The sequence below is a fragment of the Sciurus vulgaris genome (genome assembly GCF_902686455.1).
Source record: "Sciurus vulgaris genome assembly, chromosome: 8".
NCBI lineage: Eukaryota > Metazoa > Chordata > Mammalia > Rodentia > Sciuridae > Sciurus > Sciurus vulgaris.
Window position 1 is genome coordinate 50,179,240 of NC_136468.1, and position 26,920 is coordinate 50,206,159.

General features: G+C 37.0%; 1 protein-coding gene across 5 annotated transcripts; it reads left to right on the forward strand.

Annotated features, from left to right (window-relative positions):
• The first annotated feature begins 4,660 nt into the window (after window positions 1-4,660).
• SAMD9L (sterile alpha motif domain containing 9 like) lies at window positions 4,661-25,586 on the forward strand. Of its 5 annotated transcripts, XM_079152065.1 has the most exons (5): window positions 4,661-4,840; window positions 6,383-6,529; window positions 8,189-8,312; window positions 15,261-15,318; window positions 20,479-25,585. In XM_079152065.1, exons 4-5 carry the CDS (start codon window positions 15,285-15,287, stop codon window positions 25,251-25,253), a joined length of 4,809 nt encoding a protein of 1,602 aa, XP_079008191.1. In that variant the 5' UTR covers window positions 4,661-4,840; window positions 6,383-6,529; window positions 8,189-8,312; window positions 15,261-15,284; the 3' UTR covers window positions 25,254-25,585. The 5 variants fall into 5 exon arrangements, with proteins under 5 accessions (XP_079008191.1, XP_079008195.1, XP_079008194.1 ...); XM_079152069.1 differs by lacking the exon at window positions 15,261-15,318 and having other exon boundaries at window positions 20,479-25,586; XM_079152068.1 differs by lacking the exon at window positions 6,383-6,529 and having other exon boundaries at window positions 8,106-8,312.
• The last annotated feature ends 1,334 nt before the right edge of the window (window positions 25,587-26,920 follow it).

Consider the following 26,920-nt stretch of genomic DNA (forward strand, 5'->3'; position numbering starts at 1 on the left):
AAGGAATTGGACTTCATAAAGTTACTTCTTTCTTTTATTGGAGCAGTGTTTTTATCCATGTGTTCATTGTTTGTTTTCATTGTTTAAACATAATCACAAACCTGTAACCCACTAATCACAAACTTACAGAATAGTAGGAAATACAAGGGCAAAAGTATTTAATGCACAATTTGAGAAAGATGACTTATTACCCTCTACTACTTTAGTATATATTCAACAAACAAGAAAATTCTAACCACAATCAAGGAAAAGTAACCACAACAAATATCAAAAGCAGAAAGTTAACACTGATGTTAACCTTAAATGTTATATTAGAAGTTAAATTAAATCTTAGATGTCAAATTAGATATTAATTCTGATGCTACTGATAATTTTCATTGAATCCTGAACTCAGATTTTGCCAGTTGTTTCAATGTATTCTTTTATAGCAAAAAAGATACACTTTGAAATCACATGTTGCATTTAGTATCTTCCAATGTAGATCAATTCCTCAATCTTTCCATGTTATTTATGACCATGACACTTTTTTTTAAAACAGAAACATCTGTTTCTTTTTTATATATAACTTTTTTTTAAAATGCTGCTGAGGATGGAACCCAGTGCCTCTAATGTGCTAGGCAAGGACTCAACCACTGAGCCACAACTCCAGTCCCAACCATGGCACTTTTTGAATTTTTTTTTCATTATACATGACAGTAGAGTGTATTTTGGTATATTTTAGATACACGGAGAATAACTTCCCATTTTTGTAGTTTCATGGAGTTTCACTGGTGGTGTATTCATATATAAACACAGGAAAGTTATGCCCAATTCATTCTTCCCTTCATTCTCCTTTGTCTAATCCAATGATTAAATTGGACCAGACATTCTAATCAATCTAATCTATTCTTCCTTCCCCCCTCTTATTGTGTATTAACATTCGCATATCAGAGAGAACATTTAGCCTTTATGACCATAGCACTTTTTAAATTACAGGGTTTTTTTTTTTTAATTGTCCCTCAGTTTAGATCTGTATATTTGCAGATCTTGAAATTCAAGCTGTGGATCACAGAAGGAATGTCATAAAAGTGATACAGTGTCCATTACATCCTATCAGGTGGCATGTGATTCACATTTGTCTCATTATTGATGATGTTTATTCTAATGACTTGAAAATACCACTGAGAGGGGCAAACTGACCAGGCAAGACCATAATATTTGATCTTTCCCCCCTTAATCATCAATAAGAATTTCATGGGGGATATAATTTGAAATGTTGCATATATTCTATTTCTAACCAATCTTTCCATTTCTAAATTTATTAATATCTGTACAGAATTGTGGTTTTTTAATTCATTCAATAGGTTTTAATCTATTACTACTTGTTTAGATGCTCAAATTGTCCTAAATTTGGTTAGGATGAGCCCATCAAGTTAGTTTTTGAGACCTTTTCACATGTTCCCATCTTTCTCTGAGATCTTCTTTGCTTTCTGCCACAAGAAATTGTTCTTATATTCTTTTTGTTCTATCCCTGGACTCAGCTATGTTTCCAAAGCTTTTTTTTTTTATATAAAGAAAAACAGCATTTATAGAAACCATGATCTGGGTGCTAGACATGTTTATTACTATTGAGGTGTCTCTCCTCTCCTCTCCATGGACCATCCTTGAGAATACATTTGTGTCTATATTTCTTTCTACATCTATTGAAAACCATGAGCTCACATATATATCTCCGATTGCAGTTCCATATCACAAGTTATTCTCTTTTCATAATTGTTACCCATTCTCCAACAATAAGAACTCTGGCTCTCATTTCCCTACTACATCTCCTGATTTACTCATTTCCCCTGTGTGATCAGTCTCCTGTCCCAATTCTGCCACCCCTTGCCCAGCATAGTGTAACTTCCAATTCAGAACTGGCACTGACTCAACCAACATAGCAACTAGGGAGGAGAGAGAGAGAGAAAGAGAGAGAGAGAGAGAGAGAGAGAGAGAGAGAGAGAGTGCTTATGCTCAACAAAGACAAAATATAAACCCCAAGATATAACCCCCAGTGGCCTACTTCCTCTAGCCACACCCTACTTGCATACAGTTACCAGTTAATCCATGTCAATGAATTAATCCACTGATATGGTTGCCCTTCTCATATTCTAATTATTTCACCTCTGAACATTCTTGCATTGCCTCACATGAACTTTTGAGGGGTACTTCATATCTAAACCATAACACGCCCCCCCAACATCCTCCAATATTATCCACTAGCTCACTTCAGTGCTTTAAAATAAGTATATATACTTTTGTCAATTTAAAAATAAATTCTAAAAATTAAAACGATAGTATTTCTAAAACTCCCTTCCTTTCTTTCTGCAGAATTCAGTCTCCCTCCCCTCTATGGCAGTAGTCTTCGATAAAATCTTCCTTGCCTGCTTAGCTTTATCCAATGCAGTTCTTGTGTTGCCTCTGTCTCGGTCAGGTTTTTCACTGCTATGACTAAAAGACCTGACCAGAACAACTGCAGAGGAGGAAAGGTTTATTTGGGGTCTCATCGTTTCAGAGGTCTCAATTCATAGACAGCAGGCTCCACCCCTCGGGACTCCAGGAGAGGCAGGACATGATGGGGGTAGGTGTGGTACAGGGGAACAGCTCACGTGATGATCAGAAAGCTGAAAGAAACACAGCTTGCCAGATATGAATATATACCCCAAAGCCATGCCCCCAACTCCCACCTCCTTCAGCCACACCCCGCCTGCCTTCAGTTACCAATCCACTGATTGGCTTAAGGCTCTAATAACCTAATCATTTCTTCTCCACACCCTCTTGCATTGTCTCACATGTGAGCTTTTGGGGAACACCTCACATCCAAGTCATAGCAGACTCTCTTCATTTAGAGTGACACTTGCTTATTCTGCTTAGGCTCTGACACCGCACACCAGACCCTGGTGCACGGACGTTCTCCTCACCGGACTCCAGCTCTGGTTCCCAAGCCAGACCACTGCTTGGCAAGGACCCTTCCCACTCTGACTTCTTGCTCTGGGCCACCTTGGCTCCTCCATTCTCCCACCACAGAAATCTGTCTTTCTCTGCCAAAAACGTTTTTAGAACTGAGTTGTTTTAAAATGGAAGAGCAAGAAAGAGAAGGTAAAGAAAAGAAAGAGGAAGAGTTTATTTACTTTACTCCCTATATACTTGTCCTGAATGTACATCAGAACGACTCAGGAAGATTTTTGAAACAACTCATGCTTGTCTCTATCCTTAAGGATACATGACTGTCCAGCAGAGGTTCTGGTCATCATGCATTTTGAAAGCTCCCCAGATGGTGCTAATGTTCAGGGCAGGTTAAGAACCATTGTTTATTGAGGGCAAAAAGATTGGACTATAGGTTGCAGGTGAATTTGAGGATCTGGAGAGTGAAGAACGTGTGAAAGTCCATCAGATGGCTTCAACTTTGTCCATTATGTAGAAAGAGAGGCTATTTGTTGAGAGTGATGGAGATCAAAATTGTCAGGGGGCCAGAAATGGATAATTTTTAAAATAATGCTTATTGAGAGAAGGAGATAAAACTTAATTTAAAAACTGTAGATTGTAGGGCAGTGTACATTGCCTATTTAAAGTTAAATGCTGCAAAGCCTGGTAAATGTTCTCAAACATTAAATTTATGTTTTTAAGGAATATAAAGAAAAATGAAAAAAAGTCAAAAATAGGAAAATGAGATCAAGTTTGAATAATCTGGTTTTTCTCCCTGTGCATAGTCTGTATTTAAGTTTGAAAATGAATGTTCATTGTATTTAAAATGAAAAAAATAATGATTTTAGTTTATTCAGGGAAAACTGATATATAATATCAAATACAAAATCAAATAAACATTTAAATGTACCCATCTTAACAATTTGGGCATATGCGTATACCTATGGTACTGTCACTACAATCAAGTTACTCCTCCAAAAAAGAAAAATAACATTTTCATTGTCAGAAGATAATAAAACAAATCATGACTCAACAAGCAGAAGAATTTTGGGGCACCCTTTTACTTTACTAAACTGCCATGACAAAGTAACACACACCATGTGTCTTAACAGAAATTTGTTTCCTTGCAATTCTGGAGGATAGACGTCTAAGATCAAAGTGTGTCATGAGGATTGATGACTTCTGAGACCTCTCTCCTGGTTGACAGATGATTGCCCCCTCTCTGCCCCGGTTTTTACATGGTCTTCTTTCTACACGTCTTGAGTTCAAATTTCCTCTTCTTCTGATGAATACCAGTCAGGATTGCTGTCTTTCCTAGAGACCTCATTTTAACTTAATTACTTCCTTAAAGTCCCTCCCTCCAAATGTAGTCATATTCTGAGGCTCGGGATTTTAACATTTGGATTTGGGGAAAAGAATTCACCCCGTAAGAGGTACTTAGATCACACCAAGATTTTAATGTTCTTCCGGATAGTTCTGTTCTCTTTGTATTGTCAGTAACCCCTCTACTGGCTTTTTAGCTCTTGTGACTTAAAAATCTGCCTAGCAAACCATTTTCTAAGCCATAGTATACATTTATGAATAATGTTCTGTGATGTTACTTTTTAAGTGTTTTACATTCGTCCAAAACCAAGTTAATTTGCTAGAAAGCAAAACTGAAACTCACTGCATTTCCACTTCCTCATTCTGTTTCTGTACAGGAATCCAACCACACCCTCAGAAAGAGTCAGAGCCCTGGCAGGCCAGACAGCTTCACAACTCAATGGCTTCATTTTTTAAAAAACTAGCCTCCTTCAAATCATATGTTTCTTAGCCAGCGAAAAGAAGCAGGAAATCAAACGTTAAAATGACTGTGTTCAAGTTTCTGATATAAAAAGAAGTTTTCTGGAAAACTCTGGTAAGTTCCTGAATCTTCAAACCTTTATTTTTTATGCCTACGAGGGGACAGCTATTTCTTAAAATGCCAGCTGTACTTTTTATATAAATACATGTTTGTACACAAACCAGTACTTGTGAAAATGTTAATTAGAAATATCATTGTATTGGATACATAACAGTATATTTAACTGATACTCTTATAAATGTCTTTCTAAAAAGAAATGTACTTTTAAATGTAATCAGGGTGATGAATACCAATCAGGCTAGTGAAAGGGTTTCTGGGCATGGAAGGTGGACAGTGGAAGAGAGTACAGAGAAGCAGTCAAAGTGGGTCAGGAATTTAAGAGTAAAGGGTTGTAACAGAACTTGCAGTCCTGTGTAATTATGCAAAATCCTGTCTTTCATAATGTAAGGTCTTATTAAAAGTGTTATACTTCACCAGAGATAATGCTCTCTAGAGACTAGATATTCTTGTATTTTAAAACCTCCATTCATATTCATTTTGTACAGCAATCTGATTTAAAACTAAAAAAAAAAAAAAAAAAAAAAATTGGCCTTCAGGAAATTGAAACTAACTTGCTTGTGTGTGGTTTCAATTAGTCATCCCATTGGAAAAGGGTGTGTGTAGCTCTCATGGGCTGCAACCAGGACTCAGAGGTGTCTTTTCCCCACCTACAGCTCTAAGGATCCTGCGGAGCACAATAAATTCTGTGGGCATGGATATGTGGGGTACTGCTAAGAACCCCCTGAGATAGGGGCAGGCACTCATACTTGTCCCTAAGAGCTCTGCTGACTTGGTACTTCTCACTTCATGTCAAAATGAAAGCTGGAGTAGTTCCACTGAGAATGGCATCCAGCAGTTGCTTTATCCAGAAGTAACAGTACTTAGAAGAAAATATGTGGTCACAATTGTTCCAAAACAGGAATATGATGGCCAAAGAGTTATGTCAAGGCATTCTCAAAAATTTGTTCACACCAACCATGATAGTTTTGATCTTAATTCCAACATTATATGTGCAGAGGCTTTTTAAATTGTTAAGTGCAAACTACTTTAAAAAATTTAATGACTGCCATAGGTTCAAATCATCATATGTTCATAACTGCTATCACCCAGAAGAGGCAGGGTTGAGAAACTTTGGGCATAATAAGAGGTCCAAGAGTATTATTGAAGAGTATAGTATTTCATATTGAGACGAGGTGTTGTCAATTTTTTCCATTTAACGTAAGAAAAGACTTTAGATTTGGGATCTGCACATCAGAGTCCCTATCTGAAAAAAGTATTTCTATATCCTTGGTCTCTGTGGACAGAATCAGAACAAAAGTAACTGAGAGAAAGCTGTGTCCTGATTGGTGACACCAGGTTCATTTTGCTGCACTCTCCATGCTAGACAGACACAGAATGAGTCACAGCCTCTGTAGAGGCCAGAGAGCTGTAAAAGAGGGAGGGCCCACAGAGGGAAGTTCCTGATATGCTGCTTCTTTTCTAGAATGTTGGGTCCTATTGGAATTGCTATAGTTACTGGTTAAAGTAAATGAGAAAATCTGGATTCTGTCCTTTCAGTCTTTCGGATAACCAGAGAGCGGGTGGATGGTTAAACTGCTGAAAAAGGACTCTGAATAAAGGTGCTGCTTGAGGCCTTACAGGGTGAGTTCGTGGGAAAAGCAAAGGCCCTCACCAGGACTTCAGCTTCCAGAGCAAAGGCAGCAGGTGACAACAGTAAAGACTCTGAAACTCAGATGCTGAGGATCCAGAGTAGAAGGGACCTCCTCTGGGGAACACCCTACATGAGCAATGGCCTTGTTCCAGGACTGTAAAGGATGCAACAGAAAGTCGAGAAGGTGTATTATGAAACCGGGTGCCTATAAGAACTTTAGGAGATAACACATTTATTCATTTTCCTTTCCTTTTGATAAAACTTCCTTTTCATTTTTGTGACTAGATGATAGAATCTGGAGTTAGTTCTGGCCCAATGAGTGGCACAGTGAAGAGATTTCCCTGGATTCCTGTCCGGGATTCCAGCCAAGTGAAATAATAATTACCCTAACAAAATGAGGAAAGTCTGCTGACCTACACATTGCTAGCTTGAGGGTTTTCAAAAAATCATTATTTGAAACTACTCTAAGAAAATATGTTATTCATTCAGCTAATTTTTATTTAGAAGCTGGTGTTTGTTAGGCATTGTAAAAGTGTGACCAAAAGGTACACAGTCCCTTGTCCCCAAGAGTGCACAAAATAATGGGTGTTACGGAAAATAAACAAGATAAAAATATATGGACTACTGATTGTGATAAATCTTCAGAAAATAAAAAATAAAGCCAGAGACGGGTAGAGAGTTCTGGGCGAGGGAAAAATGTTTTCAGTGGGCTGATCAAGCAGTACCTCATCGAGAAGGTGACATTTGATAATAGACCTGAAGGAAGTAAAGGGGTGAGCCTTCCAGGTATCCAAGGATAGTCCAGGGAGAGTTGGGGAGGCAGCAGCCCGAAAAGGAGCAGGTACTACCTGTAATAAGAGCCACAAGGAGGTGAGGGGCTAGACCAGACTGAGAGAGAGAAATGAAAGGAAGACGTAGTCAGAGGGGCAGCAGGGCGCCAGCTCACTTGGGACCCTGAAGTCCATAGTAATGGACTTGGGGGCTGAGACTCAGTGGTAGAATGCTTGCCTAGCATGTGTGAACCACTGGGTTCAATGCTCAGCACCACATATAAGTAAATGAATACAATAAAAGTCTATCAACATCTAAAAATGATTTTTAAAAGAATAATGGACTTGACTTTCACTCTGAGTCAAAGGGACAGCTTCTGGAGGGATTGAACAGAGTACTGGTATGACATTGTACATTTTAACAGGGTCACTCCAGGTGCTATTTTGAGAGGTCCAAAAGGAACCAATAACAGCAAGAGAAAAACATGAGAGAGAGGATGGGGACTTGGACCAGGTGGGAAGCAGGTGGTCAGATGCTGGATATGAGGGGACCAGCCTAGGATTTGTTCCATACACAATGTGGAATGTAGGAAAAAAGAAAAGGAACGCCTGCAACATGTTTTTGAATGTTTATTTGTTTTATTAAAAGTGTTAAAGCATAGGAAAAGGTGTCATCCAGGGAATGACGTTTTTTCCCCACTATCATCCCAGGTTTTCTTTGTCTGGAAGTATTCAGAATAGAAAGTTAGGGGGAAAGTCTGTATAATAAACACTTCTTAAGCAGAAGTTCATTCACCTGCATTTTAATTTGCGGTGGTATGAGTTTTGTTTTGTTTTGTTTTGTTTTTTGATGTGGTAGATTCTCAACAAATATATTCTTAGGCAAACTGAACAAGAATCAACTGTATTCTACCTACATTCTGCTTTCTCATTGATTTACAGAACCAGAGTCTCCTGCAAATTCTCTAGAAAATGCAACTCACTAAAGCGTTCTAGATCAAAGAGGCTCAGGAAGATGTATTTCAAGTTTCTGACATAAAAAATAAAAGTTTTCAGATAAACCCTGGTAAGTTTCTAATCATTATAAGTTTATTTAAGCAACTCTCATTAAAAGGTCTTTAGGGCTGGGGATATAGCTCAGTTGGTAGAATGCTTGCCTTGCAAGCATAAGGCCCTGGGTTCAATCCCCAGCACCGCAAAAAATAAATAAATAAATAAATAAATAAATAAATAAATAAAAGCTGTCTTTAAAAACTAATTCTAAAAATTTAAGGAAATCTTTAGAAATGAATATTCTTTCAAATGCATGTAAGTATTTCTGATGAAATGATTTCAAAAGGAATGAGGATGGAAGAACTGGGTAGAATGTAGATCAGAAGATCGGGATTCCAAACATACCAAACCATGTACAAAATGCTAGGCAACCATGAACTCTGACCAATAAAATTTAAGTTGATATCAAAAGTTCATATCTATTTAAGAAGAAAACCCTCCAAAGTTTGTTATTTTATTTAAGACTTTCCTTCCCAACTAGCTTATACAGGGACCATGTGAAGAAATACATCATTATAATGTGCAGTACAGGAAAATAACCAACTTGCTTTGTGGTTTCCGTCTGGCCAAGCATCAGAACAGTGTGGGGCCTACGGAGCTGAGCCAGTCTAAAGGAAGGGATACCTGCTGGCTCTGGGAGATTGGGCTTGGTAACAGAGCTGGCTCTGACAGTATGCTGCTTTGATTCTTCCTGCTCTGCCCCCAAAGAGGGAAAATAAAAGTTCTTAGGGAATAAATCCTGAATTTAATTCTAATAAGGAGAACCTCTGGGTTTCAAAATTATTCTATTTTCCTGAGGAGAAAGTGGAGGACTTCCCCAGAGTTCCAGCCAGCTACACCTGTAATCACACCAGACAGAAGGATTTCATGTGCATTTCTTTTATTTTTATTTTTTTATTTTTTTGGTAGGTGGGCACATACCTTTATTTGATTTATTTATATGTGGTGCTGATGATCAAACCCAGTGCCTCACACATGCTAGGCAAGTGCTCTACCACTGAGCCACAACCCCAGCCCCTAATGTCCATTTCTTTTGAAGAGACTGAACAAAAACTCAACAACCAAGACAACACTTGTTCTCATCCACTTTCCCTCTATTATGGATGAGAAAGTAATCTGCCTAAGAGGAAAGCTTCCTTTCCTTTATTGATCACAATTCCTTCCCTTTTATATATACTATGTAGCTTCCTGCTAAACATCAAGGTCCTTCGTGTTTAGAAAAATGCCAATTAGTCCAGGATTTAAGGTTGAAGACATAGAAAGAGCCAAGGAATTATGTCAAAGCATTATCGAAACCTTTTTGCCCATATCATTGTGAGCTATGAATTAAATACGTAGCTCCAGTCTACTATGAATCATAGGACATATCAAATGCTCTTATAATTGTCAGAGGTCAAAAGTCATGTGAAAGAGGTATCAGATGTATAGTAGCTACAAATTATTATGTATCTTCTCAACTACCACCATAGAGGTGGTTGAGAAATGTGTACATGTGTGCTGCTAGAAAGGGAGCTTCATCTTTGAACAATGAGGGACTCTTTGACATATAGTCAAGATAAAAAGGTAGCAGATTTGGTGAGGACAGATGCCAGTCATCTCATTTGAGGATTGTGGACCTGAGTAGGAGCTGACTTCCCACAGGGACGACCCCTGGTGAGAGTGCTCATTCAGGAACTGTAAATAAGGCAGCAAAAGCTGATAAGGAAACTGGGGTTCATGGAGGACTTTAGATGAAGGTTTTTTTTGTTTTGTTTTGTTTTGTTTGCAGTGCTGGGGATTGAACCCAGGGCCTTGTGCTTGCAAGGCCAGCACTCTACCAACTGAGCTATCTCCCCAGCCCTGTTTACTGACTTTTGTTTTTTTAAAAAATTGACTCCTTTCTTAGTCATAATAATCAGTTGACTTGGAAGTTTCAGTTGGTTCCAGTTTCATGGATGACAAATGAAGAAATTTTTAAGTTCTTTGCTCCATAGGCACTGCCAACAATGGATTTCCAAAAAGTCGTTTCAATTGTTTTACACTCAAAAAAATCTTATTTTTTTTTTTTCCTTCAACAAATGCTCATTGAGTACTAAAGATTTTATGTCAGGACCCAGGGCTTCATCAATCAATGAGAGGCAAAAAAAAATGTCTGTTCTCATACAGGTTATACTCTAGTTGCTGAGACAGAATGAGAAAGACTATAAACTATATAGTATGTAAATCCTAAAAAGGAAAACTGAAGCAGAGAAGAATGAAGAAAAGTGCTGGAGGAAGAGGACTCTTGTTTAACATGAAATTTGAAGACAGGAATCTAACAAAGACCTTACCAGATTTGAGTAAAGGGGTGAAGAAAGTGAGGATGTGAGCTGTGTAGGCATCGAGATAAAGCATTCCAGAGGGAGCAGCTATTATAAAGACCTGGAGAACCAGCATGGCTGGCATATCTGAGCACCTGCATGGCAACTGGGTAGCTGGAGTGGCATGAGTGGAAACCATGAAGTCAAAAAGATAGTGGGGTAGGCTTGGAGATTCAGCTACTGGTCTGTCTTCCTCCACTCAGAGAACTTCACAATGGGCCAGTACTGCCCGGTACTGGCACATACATACTAAGTTCCTTAGACCTTACTAGACCTTAGGCCTTTGGATGGCCCACCAGATGGACAATTCCTCATTTCCTTGACTATCTATCCCCGCTTACTCCAAGCTCCCCCCTTAACCTCACATGCCCTTCATTCCCACTTACCTCCTACTGATACCAACTGCTCCTTACTATGCCTCTTCTTGTGTCTTACACAAAACACTTATCACAATGTAATTATAAACTTTTTTGAGTGTTCATATATGACATTTTATATTTTAAAATCCTTTCCAATGAACTAGAGAATTATGAAAGAATTTACTAAATATTTGTTGAATGAATGAAAAAGGAGACAATTTAAGGTAAAACAATATTTATCTCTGATTACAATATATGTGATAATTCTGGTGAAACTTCTAAAACTACTTCTGCGTTTACAAATGAATAGAAGTGATCATCTGACGTATGTTTATAGTGTTCCTTATGCCAGTTTCTCAGTCCTGCTAATTGGCTCAGGACTAATCATGACCTGCAAAGTGAAGCCAGAAGTAATAAAGAGAATTCAAGATGCTAAAACAACCAGGAAAAGTTTTATCAAGACAAGTGGAAGCAGCTGTACATGGTGTTTGTATGTCTACAGACTGGGCAAATCACTAGGGTGGAATGCAGTATTCCCACCATAAAAAGACAGCATGAGTTTCTGCTCTGACCAGTCACACGGCTTCTGACTGAAGCCCAGCTCGATCATCTGTTCTCTATGTTTGACTTCATGGAGACCCTCAAGATGAATTGTTTTCTTTTTATTTTTTATTGGTGCATCATCATTGTACATAATGATGGGGCTTGTTGTTACATATTAGTACATGCACACAATATAACAATATAATTGGGCTGATATCTCTCTTTAGCACTTACCCCTCCCTCTACTCCTCTCACCCTCTGGTCCCCTTCCTCTATTCTACTAATCTCCCTTTACTTTTCATGTGATCATCCCCCATCTGTCGTTTCCCTTTTTCTCTCTATTTTCCACATATGAGAGAAAACAAGCAACCCTCAATCTTCTGACTTTGGCTGGTTTCACTTAACAAAAGGTCTCAAGTTCCATTCATTTTCCTGAAAATTACATAATTTCACTTTTTATGGCAGAATAAACTCCTTTGTGTATATATACCACATTTTTTCCTTATTCATTCACTTGTTAATGGACACCTAGGTTAGTTGCATAGTTTGGCTATTGTAAATTGTACTGCTATAAACATGTAGATGAATATATTACTACAGTATGATGACTTTGATTCTTTAGGTTAAATAACAAGCAGTGGTACAGCTGGGTCATATGTTGGTTCCATGCCTAGTCTTTTGAGAAACCTTCATACTGATTTCCATAGTGGTTGTACTAATCTATAATCCCACTAACAGTATAAAAGTTTTTCTTTTTTGCTACATCCTCTCCAGCATTCATTATTGTTTGTATTCTTGATAATGGCCATTCTGATTGATATAAGATGAAATCTCAGTGTACTTTTGATTTGCGTTTCCCTGATAGCTATTCAGATTGAATGTTTTTAATATACTTGTTGGTCATTTATATTTCTTCTTTTGAGAAGTATCTGTTTAATTCATTTGCCCTTTTATTAATTGGGTTATTTGGTTTTAAGATTTTAAGTTTTTTTAAATTCTTTATATATGTTAGATAATAATTATCTGTCAGAGGTGTAGCTAGTAAAGATTTTTTTCCCCACTCTGTAGGTTATCTCTTCACATTCCTAATTGTTCGTTTGTTGTGCAGATGCCTTCTATTTTGATGCCATCCCATTTATCAACTCTTGGCATTTTTTCCTGAACATTAGGGGTCCCTTAGAGGAGAGAGTCATTTCCTGTGCCTATCTGCCTGAGTGATGACTCTACATTTTCTTCTAGGAGTTGTATAGTTTCTGATTTAACTTTAAGTTCTTTGAGTTGATTTCTATGCAGGGTAAGAGATTAAGGGTCTAGTTTCATTCTTCTACATATGGATAACCAGTTTTCTAACACCATTTTTTGAATAGGCTGTGTTTTCTTCAGTGTACATTTTGACACTTTTGACAAACATCGGTTGACTATAGAGGTGTTGTTCTGTCTCTGTGTCTTCTATTTTATACCATTGTCTATGTGGCTGTTTTTATGCCAGTATCATACAGTTTTTGTTACAATATATTTGTAGTATAAGTTGAAGTCAGGTATTGTGATGCCTCCAGTATTTCCTTTTTTTATTTGTTCTTTGTAGATATACATGAAGTAGAGTAGAATGAATCAGACATAACTTTCCTATTCAGTATTTCTATTTTGGCTTAGAAATGCTTTGTCTATTCTGAGTCTTTTATTTTTCCAAACAATTTTAGGACTGTTTTTTCTAGTTCTATGAAGAGTTTCATTAGTATTTTTATGGGGACTGAATTGAATTTGTATATTGTTTTTGGTAGTATGGCCATTTGAACAATATTAATTCTGCCTGTGCATGAGCATAGGAGGTCTTTGCATCTTCTTGTGTCTTCTTCAATTTCTTTCTTCAATGTTCTGTAGTTTCCATTGTAGAGTTCCTTCGCTTCCTTGGTTAGATTTATTCCTTTTGTTTTTGTTTTTGCTTTTGTTGTTGTTGTTTTTGAGGCTATTGTGAATGGGATTATTCTCCTATTTTCTTTCTCAGAAGATTCATTTTTGGTATATAGGAAATATATTGATTTTTGTATGTTGATTTTGTAACCTGCTACTTTTCTGAATTTGTTTATTGGCTCTACCAGTCTTTTGATGGAGTTTTATGGATCTTCTAAGTATAGGATCGTATAATCTGCAAAAGTTATAACTTGACTTCTTCCTTTCTTATTTTTCTTCCTTTTATTTCCTTCTCTTACCTAATTGCTCTGACTAGAATTTCTAGCACTATATTAAATAATATTGGTGAGAGTGGACATCCTTGTTTTGTTTCAGATTTTAAAGGAAATGCTTCCAGTTTTTCCCCATTTACTATAAGGTTGGCTTTGGGTTTTTCATATATAGTGTTTATTATATTCATGTGAGTTCCTTACATCCTTAGTTTCTTCAGTATTTTTACAATGACTGGGTACCAGATTTTGTCAAAGGCTTTCTCTATCTGTTGAGAGTACTAAGTGATTTTTGTCCTTCATTCTATTTATGTGATGAATTGTACTTAATGATCAATGTATTTTTAAACCATCCTTATATTTCTGGGATAAAATCAACTTCTTAATATGTTGTTGAATATGATTCACTAATATTTTATTAAGGATTTTTACATCTAAGTTTATCAAGGTTATTGGTCCATGGTTTTCTTTCCTTGGTGTGTCCTTTTCTGGTTTGGTATGAGTTTGATACTGGCTTCATTGAGTGAATTTGGAAGTGCTCCATCCCTTTCTATTTCATGAAATAATTTAAAGAACAATGACATAAGTTCTTTAAAGGTCTGGTAGAGTTCAACAGAGAGTCCATCTGGTCCTGAACTTTTCCTTGTTGTAAGGCTTTTTATTACTGCTTCTATCTCATTACTAGCTATTGGTCTGTTTAGATTTTCTATGTCCTCTTGATTCAGTTTGGGCATATCATATGCATCCAGAAATATATCCATTTCTGCTAGGTTTTCCAACTTATTGAAGCATAAGTTTTGAAAATAGTCTCTAATGATCCATTGGATTTCTGTGATGTATGTATATTTCTCCTTTTTCTTTCTAATTTTATTAATTTGGGTTTTCTCTTTCTTTTTTAGTTTGGTCAAGGGATTATAAATCCTGTTTATCTTTTCAGAGAACTAACTCTTCATTTCATTGATCCTTTGTATTTTTTTTAATTCTAAATTTTATTGATGTTGGCTCTGATCTTAGTATTTCCTTCCTTTTACTGGTTTTAGAATTGATCTGTTCTTTTTCAGGGACCTTGAAATGCATCATTAGGTTGTTTATTTGGAATCTTTCTGATTTTCTTATATAGGTATGTATAGCTATAAACTTTCCTCTTATAACTGCCTTCAAAATGCCTCAGACAATCTGGAAAGTTGTATCACAATACTCATCTGAGTCTAAGAATTTTTAAATGTCTCCCCTGATTTTTTCTATTGCCCATTCATCATTCAGAATGTATTATTCAATCTCCATATGTTTATGTAGTTTCTGTAGGGTTTTTGGTGTTTATTTCTTATTTTGTTCCATTGTTATTTGATAATATGCAAGGAATTATGTCAATTTGGTTGTATTTGCTAAGGGTTGCCTTGTGTCCTAGAATATGGTCTATTTTGGAGGATGTTCCATGAACCACTGAGAAGAAAGTGTATTCAACTGTTGTTGGATGAAATGTTCTGTAGATGTCTGTTAAATCCATTTGATTTATATATATATTTTTTATGTTTTTCAGATCCAAAGAGTCTTTACTGAGTTTATGTCTCTGGATGACCTATCTAATGGTGAGAAAGGTATGTTGAAATCATCCAGTATTAGTGTACTGGGTTGTATTGGGTCTTTAATTTGAGTAGTGTCTCTTTTTTGTAACTAGTTGCACCCATGTCTGGGGCATAAATATTTGTTATTGCTATATCTTCTTGTTGGATTATTCCCTTTACCAGTATGAAATGACTTTCTTTGTCTCTTCTGATTAGTTTTGACTTAAAGTTTGCTTCATTGGGTATAAGAATAGCTACTCCTGCTTGTTGGGGGTTCCTTTTCCATCCTCTCTTTCAGCCTGTGTCTGTCTTTACCTGTAAAGTGAGTCTCTTACAAACAACATATAGTTAGGTGTCATTTTTTAATCCATTCCACCAGTCTAGGTCTTTTCATTGGAGAGTTGAGGCTATTTACATTCAATGTAATTGTAGAGAGGTATTTATTAATTCCTTCCATTTTGGTTTATTGGTAATGTTTACTTTGGTCCTGTTTCTCATTTCCGTAGCTACTCTTCAAGTTAGATTTGTTCATTTGTGAACTGTGGGGTTTATCTTTTATTTCTCCTTTCTTTAAGTAATTTCCATAGTAACAGCTTAGTAGTTATGATTATGAATTCTTTCAGTTTCCGCTTAAGAGGTTTTTATTTCTTGAAAGGTTTTGATTTTGAAGGATAGCTTTGATGGATAAAGCAATCTTGGTTATTTTCTTTTTGGGCTTGGAACACATCATTCCAAGCCCTCTTGGCTGAGAAATCAGAAGTAACTGTGCCTGACTTGCCTCTAAATGTGACCTGATGTTTTTCTCTTGAGGCTTTTAAAATACTATCCTTGTTCTGTATGTTAGGCATTTTAATTATAACTTTTGATCTTATCTATTTGGGATTCTGAGTGTGTCCTCTCTCTGTATATCCATCTTAATATCAATGTTTGGAATTTTTTCTGTTATTATTTCCCTAAAAAAGGTTATTCATTTCATTAACTTGCTTCTCACAATTTGCCTCAATTCCAATTATTCTTAAATTTCATATCTTAATGTTGTCCCAGAGTTCTTGTGTATTCTGATCATAGTTACTTATTTTCTTTTCTTTAATACTGTCTGAATGGTCAAGGGTAGCCAATTTGTCTTCCAGCTCTGAGATTCTGTGTTCAGCATGGTCTACATTATTAGAGAATTTTTCAACTGAATATTTTATTTGATTTATTGTGTCTTTCATGTCTAAATTTCTGCTTGGTATTTTTTCATGATCTCTATCTTCTTACTGAATTTCTAATTCATATCCTAAACAACTTCCTGGATTCCATTCAGTTGTTGTTCTGTGTTCTCTTGGAATTCATTGCACCTTTTAAATCATTCTTTTGAATTCTTTATCTGGTATTTCATCCACTTCAGCATCTTTGGGGTCAGTTGCTGGTGAATTAGAAGGTGTCATGTTGTCTTGTTTTTTAATATTTCTTGTATTCCTATGTTGGGTTTTATGCATTAGTTGGAATGGAGTCCTCTTTCATTCTTATGTATTGGCCTTTTAAGAGCACAAACTTCTCTTACCAAAGTGTCCTAGAGTGATCTAGATTGAGACCCCCTTAGAGGTCTGAACAATCTTTGTGTAAATTCTGTCTGTTTTTGCTGTAGCAAAAACCTAACTATTCCTACATGGGGCTTAGTCATTGGTTTGGATTTTTGTCTCTTCTATACTTTGTATTAAAGTATAGCTGAAGTTGAATGTTGTCATTTTGTGTGTGGAGCAAGGTGTGCTGTCTTTTGGGTGAGTTTAGTTCAGTAGCAGAGTCTCTACCCTGTGAACTTATAGGTCCCCAACACCTCACAGGATAGGGAGAAACAAATAATAGTAACAACCAATGCAAACAATATAAAGCATTAAAATAAATATCCAGTTCCTACTATGACATCTGGAACATTAATTACCACAAAAAACAGGAATGTTGGGGTCAACAACTGTCATGATAAAAAGCAACAAATAACATAAACTAGTCCAACTTTAAAGGAAACAGTGTTGACTATGTCTCCCACAGCAGTAATAATTGCAACAAGATGAATAGTGTGGGCAGGAGTTAGATAAATCAATTAGTTCTGAAAGATGGTAAAAATACAGTGAAGAGAAAGGAAAATGTGATAGGAAGAGAGTTTATCATGTTTAAAAAGTGAGCAGAGAGAATGCAGAAGAGATGTAGCAGTTGATATAAGAAAGGGGGAGAAAAATAGAAAAAACAAAGTAAAGAGAGAAAGAACAAGAGAATTCAGCTATGAGCAGAAGAGAGAAAAAGAAAAACAAGAAACAAATAAACAAAAACAAAACTAAAGAAACCAAAAACCCTAACCCTCAAAAGATAATGCAAGGAAAAATAACTATAATTTTAAAATGCTAAAAATGAGAAAAAATAAAAAATAAACACATATTTATGTATGTTCATAAACAAATCAGCACAGCAAGAACACCAAAACACATACACACACACACACACACACACACACACACACACACACACAAATTAAAACAAAAAATAGCAAAAGATTATTAATAAAAAATGAAGGAATTCTCTCCATTGAGGTGGTCAAAATAGTCATCAAGAATGAATGTTTACTGTCTATGCCCAACTCTGCTTCTTTCTATTTCTTCATGTGCTATGTAAAGAGAGATAGAGAGACCAAAGGCTGGAGTTTATTAACACCTTCCTCTTCTTTTGTTGTTTACAAAAACACCAATTGCAGTGGCCTAACAGTGAAGCTGGTTGAAATAGCTCTCAGTTTCCCTTCTCACCAGTATAAGATAGGATGGAGAGGGAAGTACCGCCAATTAAACTTTTATCAGCACAAACCAGATTGAGGCATTCCTGGGTTGGGGTGGGAAGTGCTGCAGAGTTCTGAGGGTGTTACAGCAGCTGGGGCTGAGGTCTAATCAGGCCCTAGGGGCTTTGTTGGAAGGTGTGTGCTCTGGAAAGATTAGAACAACACACTCCTAGGGCCCCAGCAGTTGCCTGACCTCTGTTGCAAGTCTAGATCTTGTGAGTCTCCCAGGAATTCTATTCATGGGCCAGGAACACTAATCCTACACACATGCTGCTACCCAGGACCACAGCCTTCCCAGGTTCAGTCCCTGAATGTATTTTAAATTATTCTTTTCAATTCTTTATCTGGTATTTCATCCACTTCAGCATCTCTGGGGTCAGTCCCTGAATGTGCTTGTTCAGATTCCTGGCCCACTTTAGCTGGTTATGTGAGCCCCCAGGCTCAAACAAGAAGCAAGTTGTGCTCCCCTTCACTTTTCTGATTTGAATCCCCTTGGGTACAATCTTCCCTATGACTTTTTCACTCATGTTTTGCTAGGTCCATACTAGGTACCCATAGGTGTTTGCCAGGACAGTGTTTGCTCAAATCTCCTGGCTACCACAGCAGCAGTAGCTGCAGCATGGCCTCTTCAAGATGGCTCCACCTCAGCTCTCCATGGCCAGATGGGAAATAGCATTTTCAAACATCAGTTCACAGTGCTGCCTCTAGATTAGCTAAGTTCAGGCTGCTTTTGCATCTCAGGTTTTTCTGTACCACATGTGTTCATCATGTTTCTCTCTGTGTATTACCTCTTCTCTCTGTGGTGAACCAGTGCCACTGCTGCTGCCACAACCAGCTTGGCTCCGGTGTGTTCTTTCTTAGTTCAATGCACTAAAATTTCTGAGTCTCTAACACACTCTAATTGTCCAATATTGAATTTTAGTGAAATCCCTCTTTCATCTATATAACTACAAAGCAGTATTCCCTCTGTTGGAATCCCAAGCCACAGACCAACTAGGAACGCATCCTTCCTCTAATGCGCCATCTTACATCTCCCTTTCTAGATGAGCTTTAGCCACAAATGCCAAATACAATTGGGTCAAATTTGCAGTTTGGCTAGACTTTGTGATTAGTTATCTATTGATTAAAAAAACAAAACACATTTCCTGAAATCTTTAATTTCAAAAATTATAAATCTTTTTAAATGCATGCATTTTCTCTATTTTAATATTTCTGTTTTATTCAATCCTCAGTGCTTTTTATCTCTTTATCATTCAAATATTTTGCTTTCTTGTTTTTCCCCTTAGTTAAACCAATTGATTGATTCATCTTTTTAATTCTGATTTAGTAGGTCTGGGGGCCTGATTATTTACATTTTAGCCAGTTGCCAAGTGATGCTGCTGTTGCTGATTTGGAGACCACACCTTGAGATCACTGCTCTTGACCTTGTCTGCACAATAGAATTACCCTGGGATGTTTTCAAAAGGACTTATGCCTGAAAACATCACCCTCACTCCTTCAACTACTTGTGAGAGTCTCAGGCATGCAGCCCCAGATGATTCTAGTGTTTAGTCAAGGTTTAGAGTGTCTGCTTTAAGAATCTGGAATTTTTAGACCTTGAAATTCAACAGAACCTTCATCTTCTTCACTCCTATATGCAGAATTCAGGTGAAATGATTTTAATAAAGTTCAAAATGTTTACTGTCTTTCATACCTAGTTTCAGGAAGGCTAGATCAGTTTTAACTACAGGTCTCTTCTTGTACTTTCTGTGAGCCACAAGAATTAGGCAACAAAATCCATTATCCTAACATTTTGCTGCCAAGTCTTGGAAAGTCCTAACTGGTGGTATGAACATCTTGAGTCCAAAAGATGATAAAGGTAATGATTTAACCAAATGCTTTGTTACTATGTTTTAAAAAAAATGGCCAGCTTCCAAGCTGTGAATAGCTTGGTTTCCTATCCCCCAACACACCTCCACTTACCCAGTTTCACATTCTAAAGTTTATTTGCAATATTCTGCTACGGGATACAATTCTGTGTTACTTAGGATTCTGGTTTCAAATTACAAGAATACAACTTTCACCAAATTGAGCCTAAAAGGGAAAATTATTATAAGGATAAAAGAGTGTGTCAACTACTTAGCAACTATTGATTTCATAACCAAGTTCATAACCACCTAGGAAAGAAGGGTATACTGTAAATTGGAACTATAAAGCTATTAAAATAGTTTCAAGCACTTTTAAGTAAGCCTTGGAAATATTACACATTACATACATACATATACATACATACATATATGCACACACATATATACACTACCTGTATGGTATTATATACATAATGGACTATATGATTTCAATTATTAAAGTGTAATACTAAAATACTTTTTGTATTATTTTTTCCCAAGGAATAAAGTTAAAGCTTGATATGAATGACCAAGAAACTCTACCTGAATTGACTAAAGACTGGACCAAAGAGCATGTTAAAAAATGGGTAACCAAATATCTTAAAATTGATGAGAAATATGGGCAAATTCTGCTCAGGGAAGAAGTGACTGGATTAGTTCTGCAGGAACTAACTGAAAAGGATCTTAAAGAAATGGGGCTGCCACGGGGTCCAGCACTTCTGATAAAACGTGCATATAACAAATTGATTAATAGTTGCCCTAAAAATGACAATCAAGATTCAGGACAATTAGATCATATAACACCCTCCAAAAAAGAACAACAAAAAAAGCCAAAAGAGACCAAAAAGGAGGAGGAAAAAATGTCATCCAGTATTGATCATGATCTCAGAGAGATCAGGGATACCACAGATCTAGAATCCATTCGTATGAAAGAAAGTGCATTAAGTGAAAGAGCAAACACTAAAGACAACAAAAAGAATGAACTAAAGACTGAACAATTGACTTGCATGCCATATCCTTTTGATAACTTCTGTGACAGCAGACGCTACATAGAACATTATATTCTACAACCTGAAACAGGACCATTGAATCTCATTGACCCAATACATGAGTTCAAAGCTCTCACCAACACAGACACAGCCACCGAAGAGGACATTAAAATGAAATTTAGCAATGAAGTCTTCCGATTTGCGTCTGCTTGTATGAATTCACGCACCAATGGCACTATCCATTTTGGAGTCAAGGACAAACCCCATGGAGAAATCACTGGTGTGAAAGTCACCCATAAGGATGTCTTCATTAACCATTTCAATCTAATGATCAAAAAGTATTTTGAAGAAAGTGAGATCAATGAAGCTAGGAAGTGTATTCGGGAGCCAAGGTTTGTGGAAGTCCTCCTGCAGAACAATACATCATCTGACAGATTTGTCATTGAAGTTGATGTTATTCCCAAACACTCTATATGTAAAGAAAAGTATTTCTATATTAAGATGCAAAGTGGTTCAGATAAAACATGGAAACAAGACCAAGATCATTCACTATTCATTAGAGAAGGAGCCAGCACTAGGGATATCTTGGCCAACCACAAGCAACGAGATAAAGATTTCAAAATTTTTTTACAGAATTTAAAGTCCTTGGTAGCATCTAGAAAAGAAGCTGAGGAAGAACATGGACTGAAGGTAACTAAGAAGGAGAGTGAAGGATTAAAACTGGTTAAGCTTCTCATTGGAAACCGAGAATCATTGGATAATTCCTATTACAACTGGTATATTCTTGTAACAAATAAATGCCACCCAAATCAAACAAAGCACTTAGATTTTCTAAAGGAAATCAAGTGGTTTGCTGTGTTGGAATTTGATCCTGAATCTGTGATCAATGGAGTAGTCAAAGTTTACAAAGAAAGTCGAGTAGCAAATCTTCACTTTCCAAGTCAGTATGAAGAAAAAACATCTACTGTGATGGAGAAGATTTCTAGTCTGAATCTTTACGAGCAGCCCAGCTGGATCTTCTGCAATGGCAGATCAGACCTGCAAAATGAGACATATAAACCTCTGGAACCACATTTATGGCAGAGAGATAGAGCTTCTGAAGTCAGAAAACTGATTTTATTTCTCACAGATGAAAATATAATGACAAGAGGGAAATTTTTGGTGGTATTTCTCTTACTCTCTTCAGTAGAAAGTCCAGGAGATCCCTTGATGGAAACTTTCTGTGCCTTCTATCAATCTCTCAAAGGAATGGAAAATATGTTGTGTATCTGTGTAAACTCACAGATTTATCAACGATGGAGAGATCTACTACAGACAAGATTGACAATCTCAGATGAATTAGCAAACCATAGTATTTCCACTTTAAATATAGAACTGGTAAACAGTACTATCCTTAAACTAAAATCAGTGATTCAGTCATCAAAAAGGTTTTTGCCCGCCAGTGGAGGTTCCTCAGTTATCCTAGAGAAAAAGGATGAGGATACCTTAACCGCACTGGAAATTCTCTGTGAAAATGAGTGTAAAGACACAGACATAGAGAAAGATAAGTCTAAATTCCTTGAATTTAAGAAATCAAAAGAAGAGCATTTTTATCGCGGTGGCAAAGTATCCTGGTGGAACTTCTATTTTTCTTCTGAAAACTATTCTTCAGCTTTTGTGAAACGGGACAGATACGAAGATCTTAAATATATAATAAAAGCATGTGCAGATTGTCCTAAACCGATATTTGTAAAAATTATCAACCTTTATCACCATCCAGGCTGTGGAGGTACTACATTGGCTATGCATGTTCTCTGGGACCTAAAGAAGAAGTTCAGATGTGCTGTTTTAAAAAACAAAGCAACTGATTTTGCAGAAGTTGGAGAACAAGTAAGCAAACTGATTACTTACAAGGCAAACAGCCACCAGGATTACATTCCTGTGCTTCTCTTAGTGGATGATTTTGAAGAGCAGGAGAATATCTACATTCTGCAGAATTCCATCCATTCCATTTTAGGAGAAAAGAGCTTGCGATATGAAAAGACATTGGTAATTATCTTAAACTGCATGAGATCCAAGAATCCAGAAGAAAGTGCAAAACTAGCAAATAGTATCTCCCTGAAATCCCAACTTTCTTCCAAAGAACAACGAGCTTTTGAGATCAAACTGGAGGAAATTGAAAAGCAGCACAAGAACTGTGAAAATTTTTATTCCTTCATGATCATGAAAGGCAATTTTAATGAAGCATATGTAGAAAATGTAGTAAGGAATATCCTCAAAGAACAGAACATTGACTGCAAGGAAGCACAACTCGTTTCCTTCCTAGCTTTACTCAACACTTACGTTACTGATTCTACAATTTCATTGTCACAGTGTGAAATGTTCTTGGGGATTACATACATTAGTACCCCCTGGAAACCTGAAAGCCTAGAAGACAAGATGGGAACCTATTCTACACTCCTAATAAGCACGGAAGTTGCAGATTACGGGAGATACACAGGGGTGCGTATCATTCACCCTCTGATTGCCATTTACTGCCTAAAGGAACTGGAAAAGAGCTATCACCTAGATAAATGTCAAATTGCCTTGAATATATTAAATGAGAATTTATTCTATGATTCTGGAATAGGAAAAGACAAATTTCAGCATGATGTGCAAACTCTCCTGCTTACAAGGCAGCGCAAGGAGTATGGAGATGAAACAGACACTTTGTTTTCCCCATTAATTGAGGTTTTGCAGAATAAAGAAATTGAAAGGGTCTTGACTGCAGGAAGTATTCGATTCCCACAAAATGCATTCATTTGTCAGGCCTTAGCAAGATATTTCTACATTAAAGAGAAGAACTTTAACACTGCTCTGGACTGGGCAAATTTGGCTAAAAGGAGAGCACCTAAAAATTCTTATATCTCAGATACACTTGGTCAGGTCTACAAAAATGAGATCAAATGGTGGTTGGATGAACACAAAAACTGTACAAACATAACTATCAATGATCTAACACATTTCTTAGATGCTTCTGAAAAAGCCTCAAGAGCATTCAAAGAATCCCAACAGCAAACTGATAGTAAAGAATATGAAACTGAAGCTTGGTCAGCACAGAAGTCCCAAAGAAGGTATGATATATATAATACAGCTGGATTCTTGGGTGAAATAGAAGTCGGTCTTTACACTATCCAGATTCTTCAGCTCACTCCCTTTTTCCACCGAGACAATGAATTCTCCCAAAAATTTATGACTCGTTTTTTATCTGGAAAGGAGAGCATTCCTCCTGATCCAAAAAATGAATATTATTTGGCTCTGAGCAAGTTCACATCCCACCTACAAAATTTACAATCAGATTTGAAAAGGTGCTTGGATTTTTTTATCGATTACCTGGTTCTCCTGAAAACAAGAAACACCCAAAAAGAAATGGCAGAATTCATACTAAGCAAGAAAGTCTTTCGCTGTTTCAGGAAATACAAAGAAATTTTCTGCCAATTGGATTCAAGTCCATTAGAAGGCAAAGAGAGTCACTTACTCCAGGAAGAGAATTGCAGGAAAAGTCTAGAAGCTTTGAGAGCAGATAGGTTTTCTGGACTCCTGGAATATCTTAATCCAAACCACAAAGAGGCTGCAACCATCATGGAAAGTGTAGTTGATCAATACACCATCCTATTGCGGCAAAACCCAAATAAACGGCTGATGAAGGAGAAACAAAATTTCATTTTGGCCAACATCATTCTCAGTTGCCTAAAACCCAATTCCAAGTTCATCCAACCACTATCCCGGCTAAAAAAACAGCTCCGAGAAATTTTGCAAAATGTAGAACCAAGTCATCAGTATCCTGATCCTTATTTCTTGGCCTGCCTCCTATTCTGGCCAGAAACTGAAGAACTAGATCAAGATTCCAAACAAATGGAAAAGTATGTTGCCTCCTTAACTAGATCCTTCAGGGGACAGTACAAACGCATGTGCAGGTCCAAGCAGGCAAGCACACTTTTTTATCTGGGGAAGAGGAAGGGTATCAACAGTATTGTTCACAAGGCTGAGATAGAGAAGCACTTCAGTAATGAACAAAATACAAATTCCCTCTGGCACAGTGGAGTTGTGTGGGAAAAACAAGAAGTCAAAGATCTCCTGCGTCAGCTGATTGGTCAGGCTGAAGGCAAGTTAATCTCTATAGAATATGGAACAGAGGAAAAAATAAAAATACCAGTGACATCTGTGTATTCAGGTCCACTCAGAAGTGGCAGGAATATAGAAAGAGTGTCCTTCTACCTAGGATTTTCCATTGAAGGCCCTATGGCATATAATATAAAAGTGATTTAAAAATGTATTAGTTCAAATATGTGTATTCATATCTGTCCAAGATTGTGTTCCCTCTCCCAATTACATGGCAGTTTCATGATATTGTTGGCTTAATTCTAATCTCATATTTTGCTTTTGTCTCTCTGAATGAATTATAAGCCTTTCTAGAACTTGCGATGTGTTTACACCATAGAGCTCAATACACAGCCTAGTCAATTACTTAATATTTTATGTATGTTCTCTTCAAGCTACCATATTTAATCAGGAAGTTTCAAATGGTATCCACTGATCAGATCATAATTGTTTATAGGTCAATAAAAATCTGTTTTAAATTCATTTTTCAGAAATTTCTGAATTATTTCCTCACTGTGAAAGCAGAGATGAATGTGAAACAGAAAACTCCTCCCATGTGTATCAACCTCAGACCCAGAGAACCAGCCCAGAGTTCCACTCGCCTCATTTTGGTATCAGTAAAAACTCATGTGGAAGGTAAATATTTTGTTGTGCATCCTCCATGTTACTCCTTCCCAAAACACACACACACACACACACACACACAAACTTTGCCCTCTCCCAACTCATAGCTTCAGGAGGGAAAGAGAGTAAAATAACAAAGTAGTCACAAGCTATAAGTTAATTCTCCTTCCTCATTTAGAGGTGAATCTGTTCCTTTGGTCATTCTTGTCTCCAGTGAACATAGTCTTATCTCCACCTGGTTTTTAGAACCCATGTCCCCCATTACTTTTTCCATTCACTATATTTCATTCCCTTTACTCCTCAACCTGTGCTGGCTGCATGCTGTTCTCTCTTTAAGATTCCCTATTTTCATGTGACATTCTCCATATGGTTATTTTGACTTATCCTTCACAATTGAGTTCAACAATCACTTCCACTAGGAAGTCTTTCCTGGCCACCCCAATCCCTGCCTGTTTAGAGGTCTTCCTCATGGCAATACATGCTCCTCACTTCCCAGTGCCAGGAATGACATGCCAGAAGCTCATTCTCAGACCTACAGCAGCCAGAACAGTCTCAAACTGCATTCTGGAGCTAACAGAACATTTAAGTAACAAATACATTTACTTATCCACATCTTTATATCTCCTTAAATGTAACTTAATATTCCAGACTTCAAATACAGTTCTTCTTGTCATCAAGGAGTCTATGCCCTATCACGGTTCTTTTTCTTTTTCTTTTGTTCGTGTGTGTGTGTGTGTGTGTGTGTGTGTGTGTGCTGGGGATTGAACCCAGGATCTTGTGCACTTGTGCATGTGAGGTAAACATTCTATAAACTGAGCTGTATCCCCAGCCCTCTGGGCTCTTGTCATCAATATTTCTATGAATCTGGGGAATAAATGCTCACAGGGTCCACAAACACATCCCTGTTTCTGGAAACAAATCTGCTGCTAACCTTGTTCCAGACAACTCTTTCTCTCTTTCCACCTGTGCATCTGGTAACAGATCCTCCCATGTGGCTGCAGTGCCCAAGTATTCATAGACCTATGGCCACAGGCCTATCCCTTAATTCTTCACAACTTATGACCTGATTTTTATCTGGAGCATTCCTCCTGATCCAAAAAAATGAATATTATTTGGCTCTGAGCAAGTTCAGATCCCACCTACAAAATTTACAATCAGATTTGAAAAGGTACTTGGATTTTTTTAATCGATTACCTGGTTCTCCTGAAAAC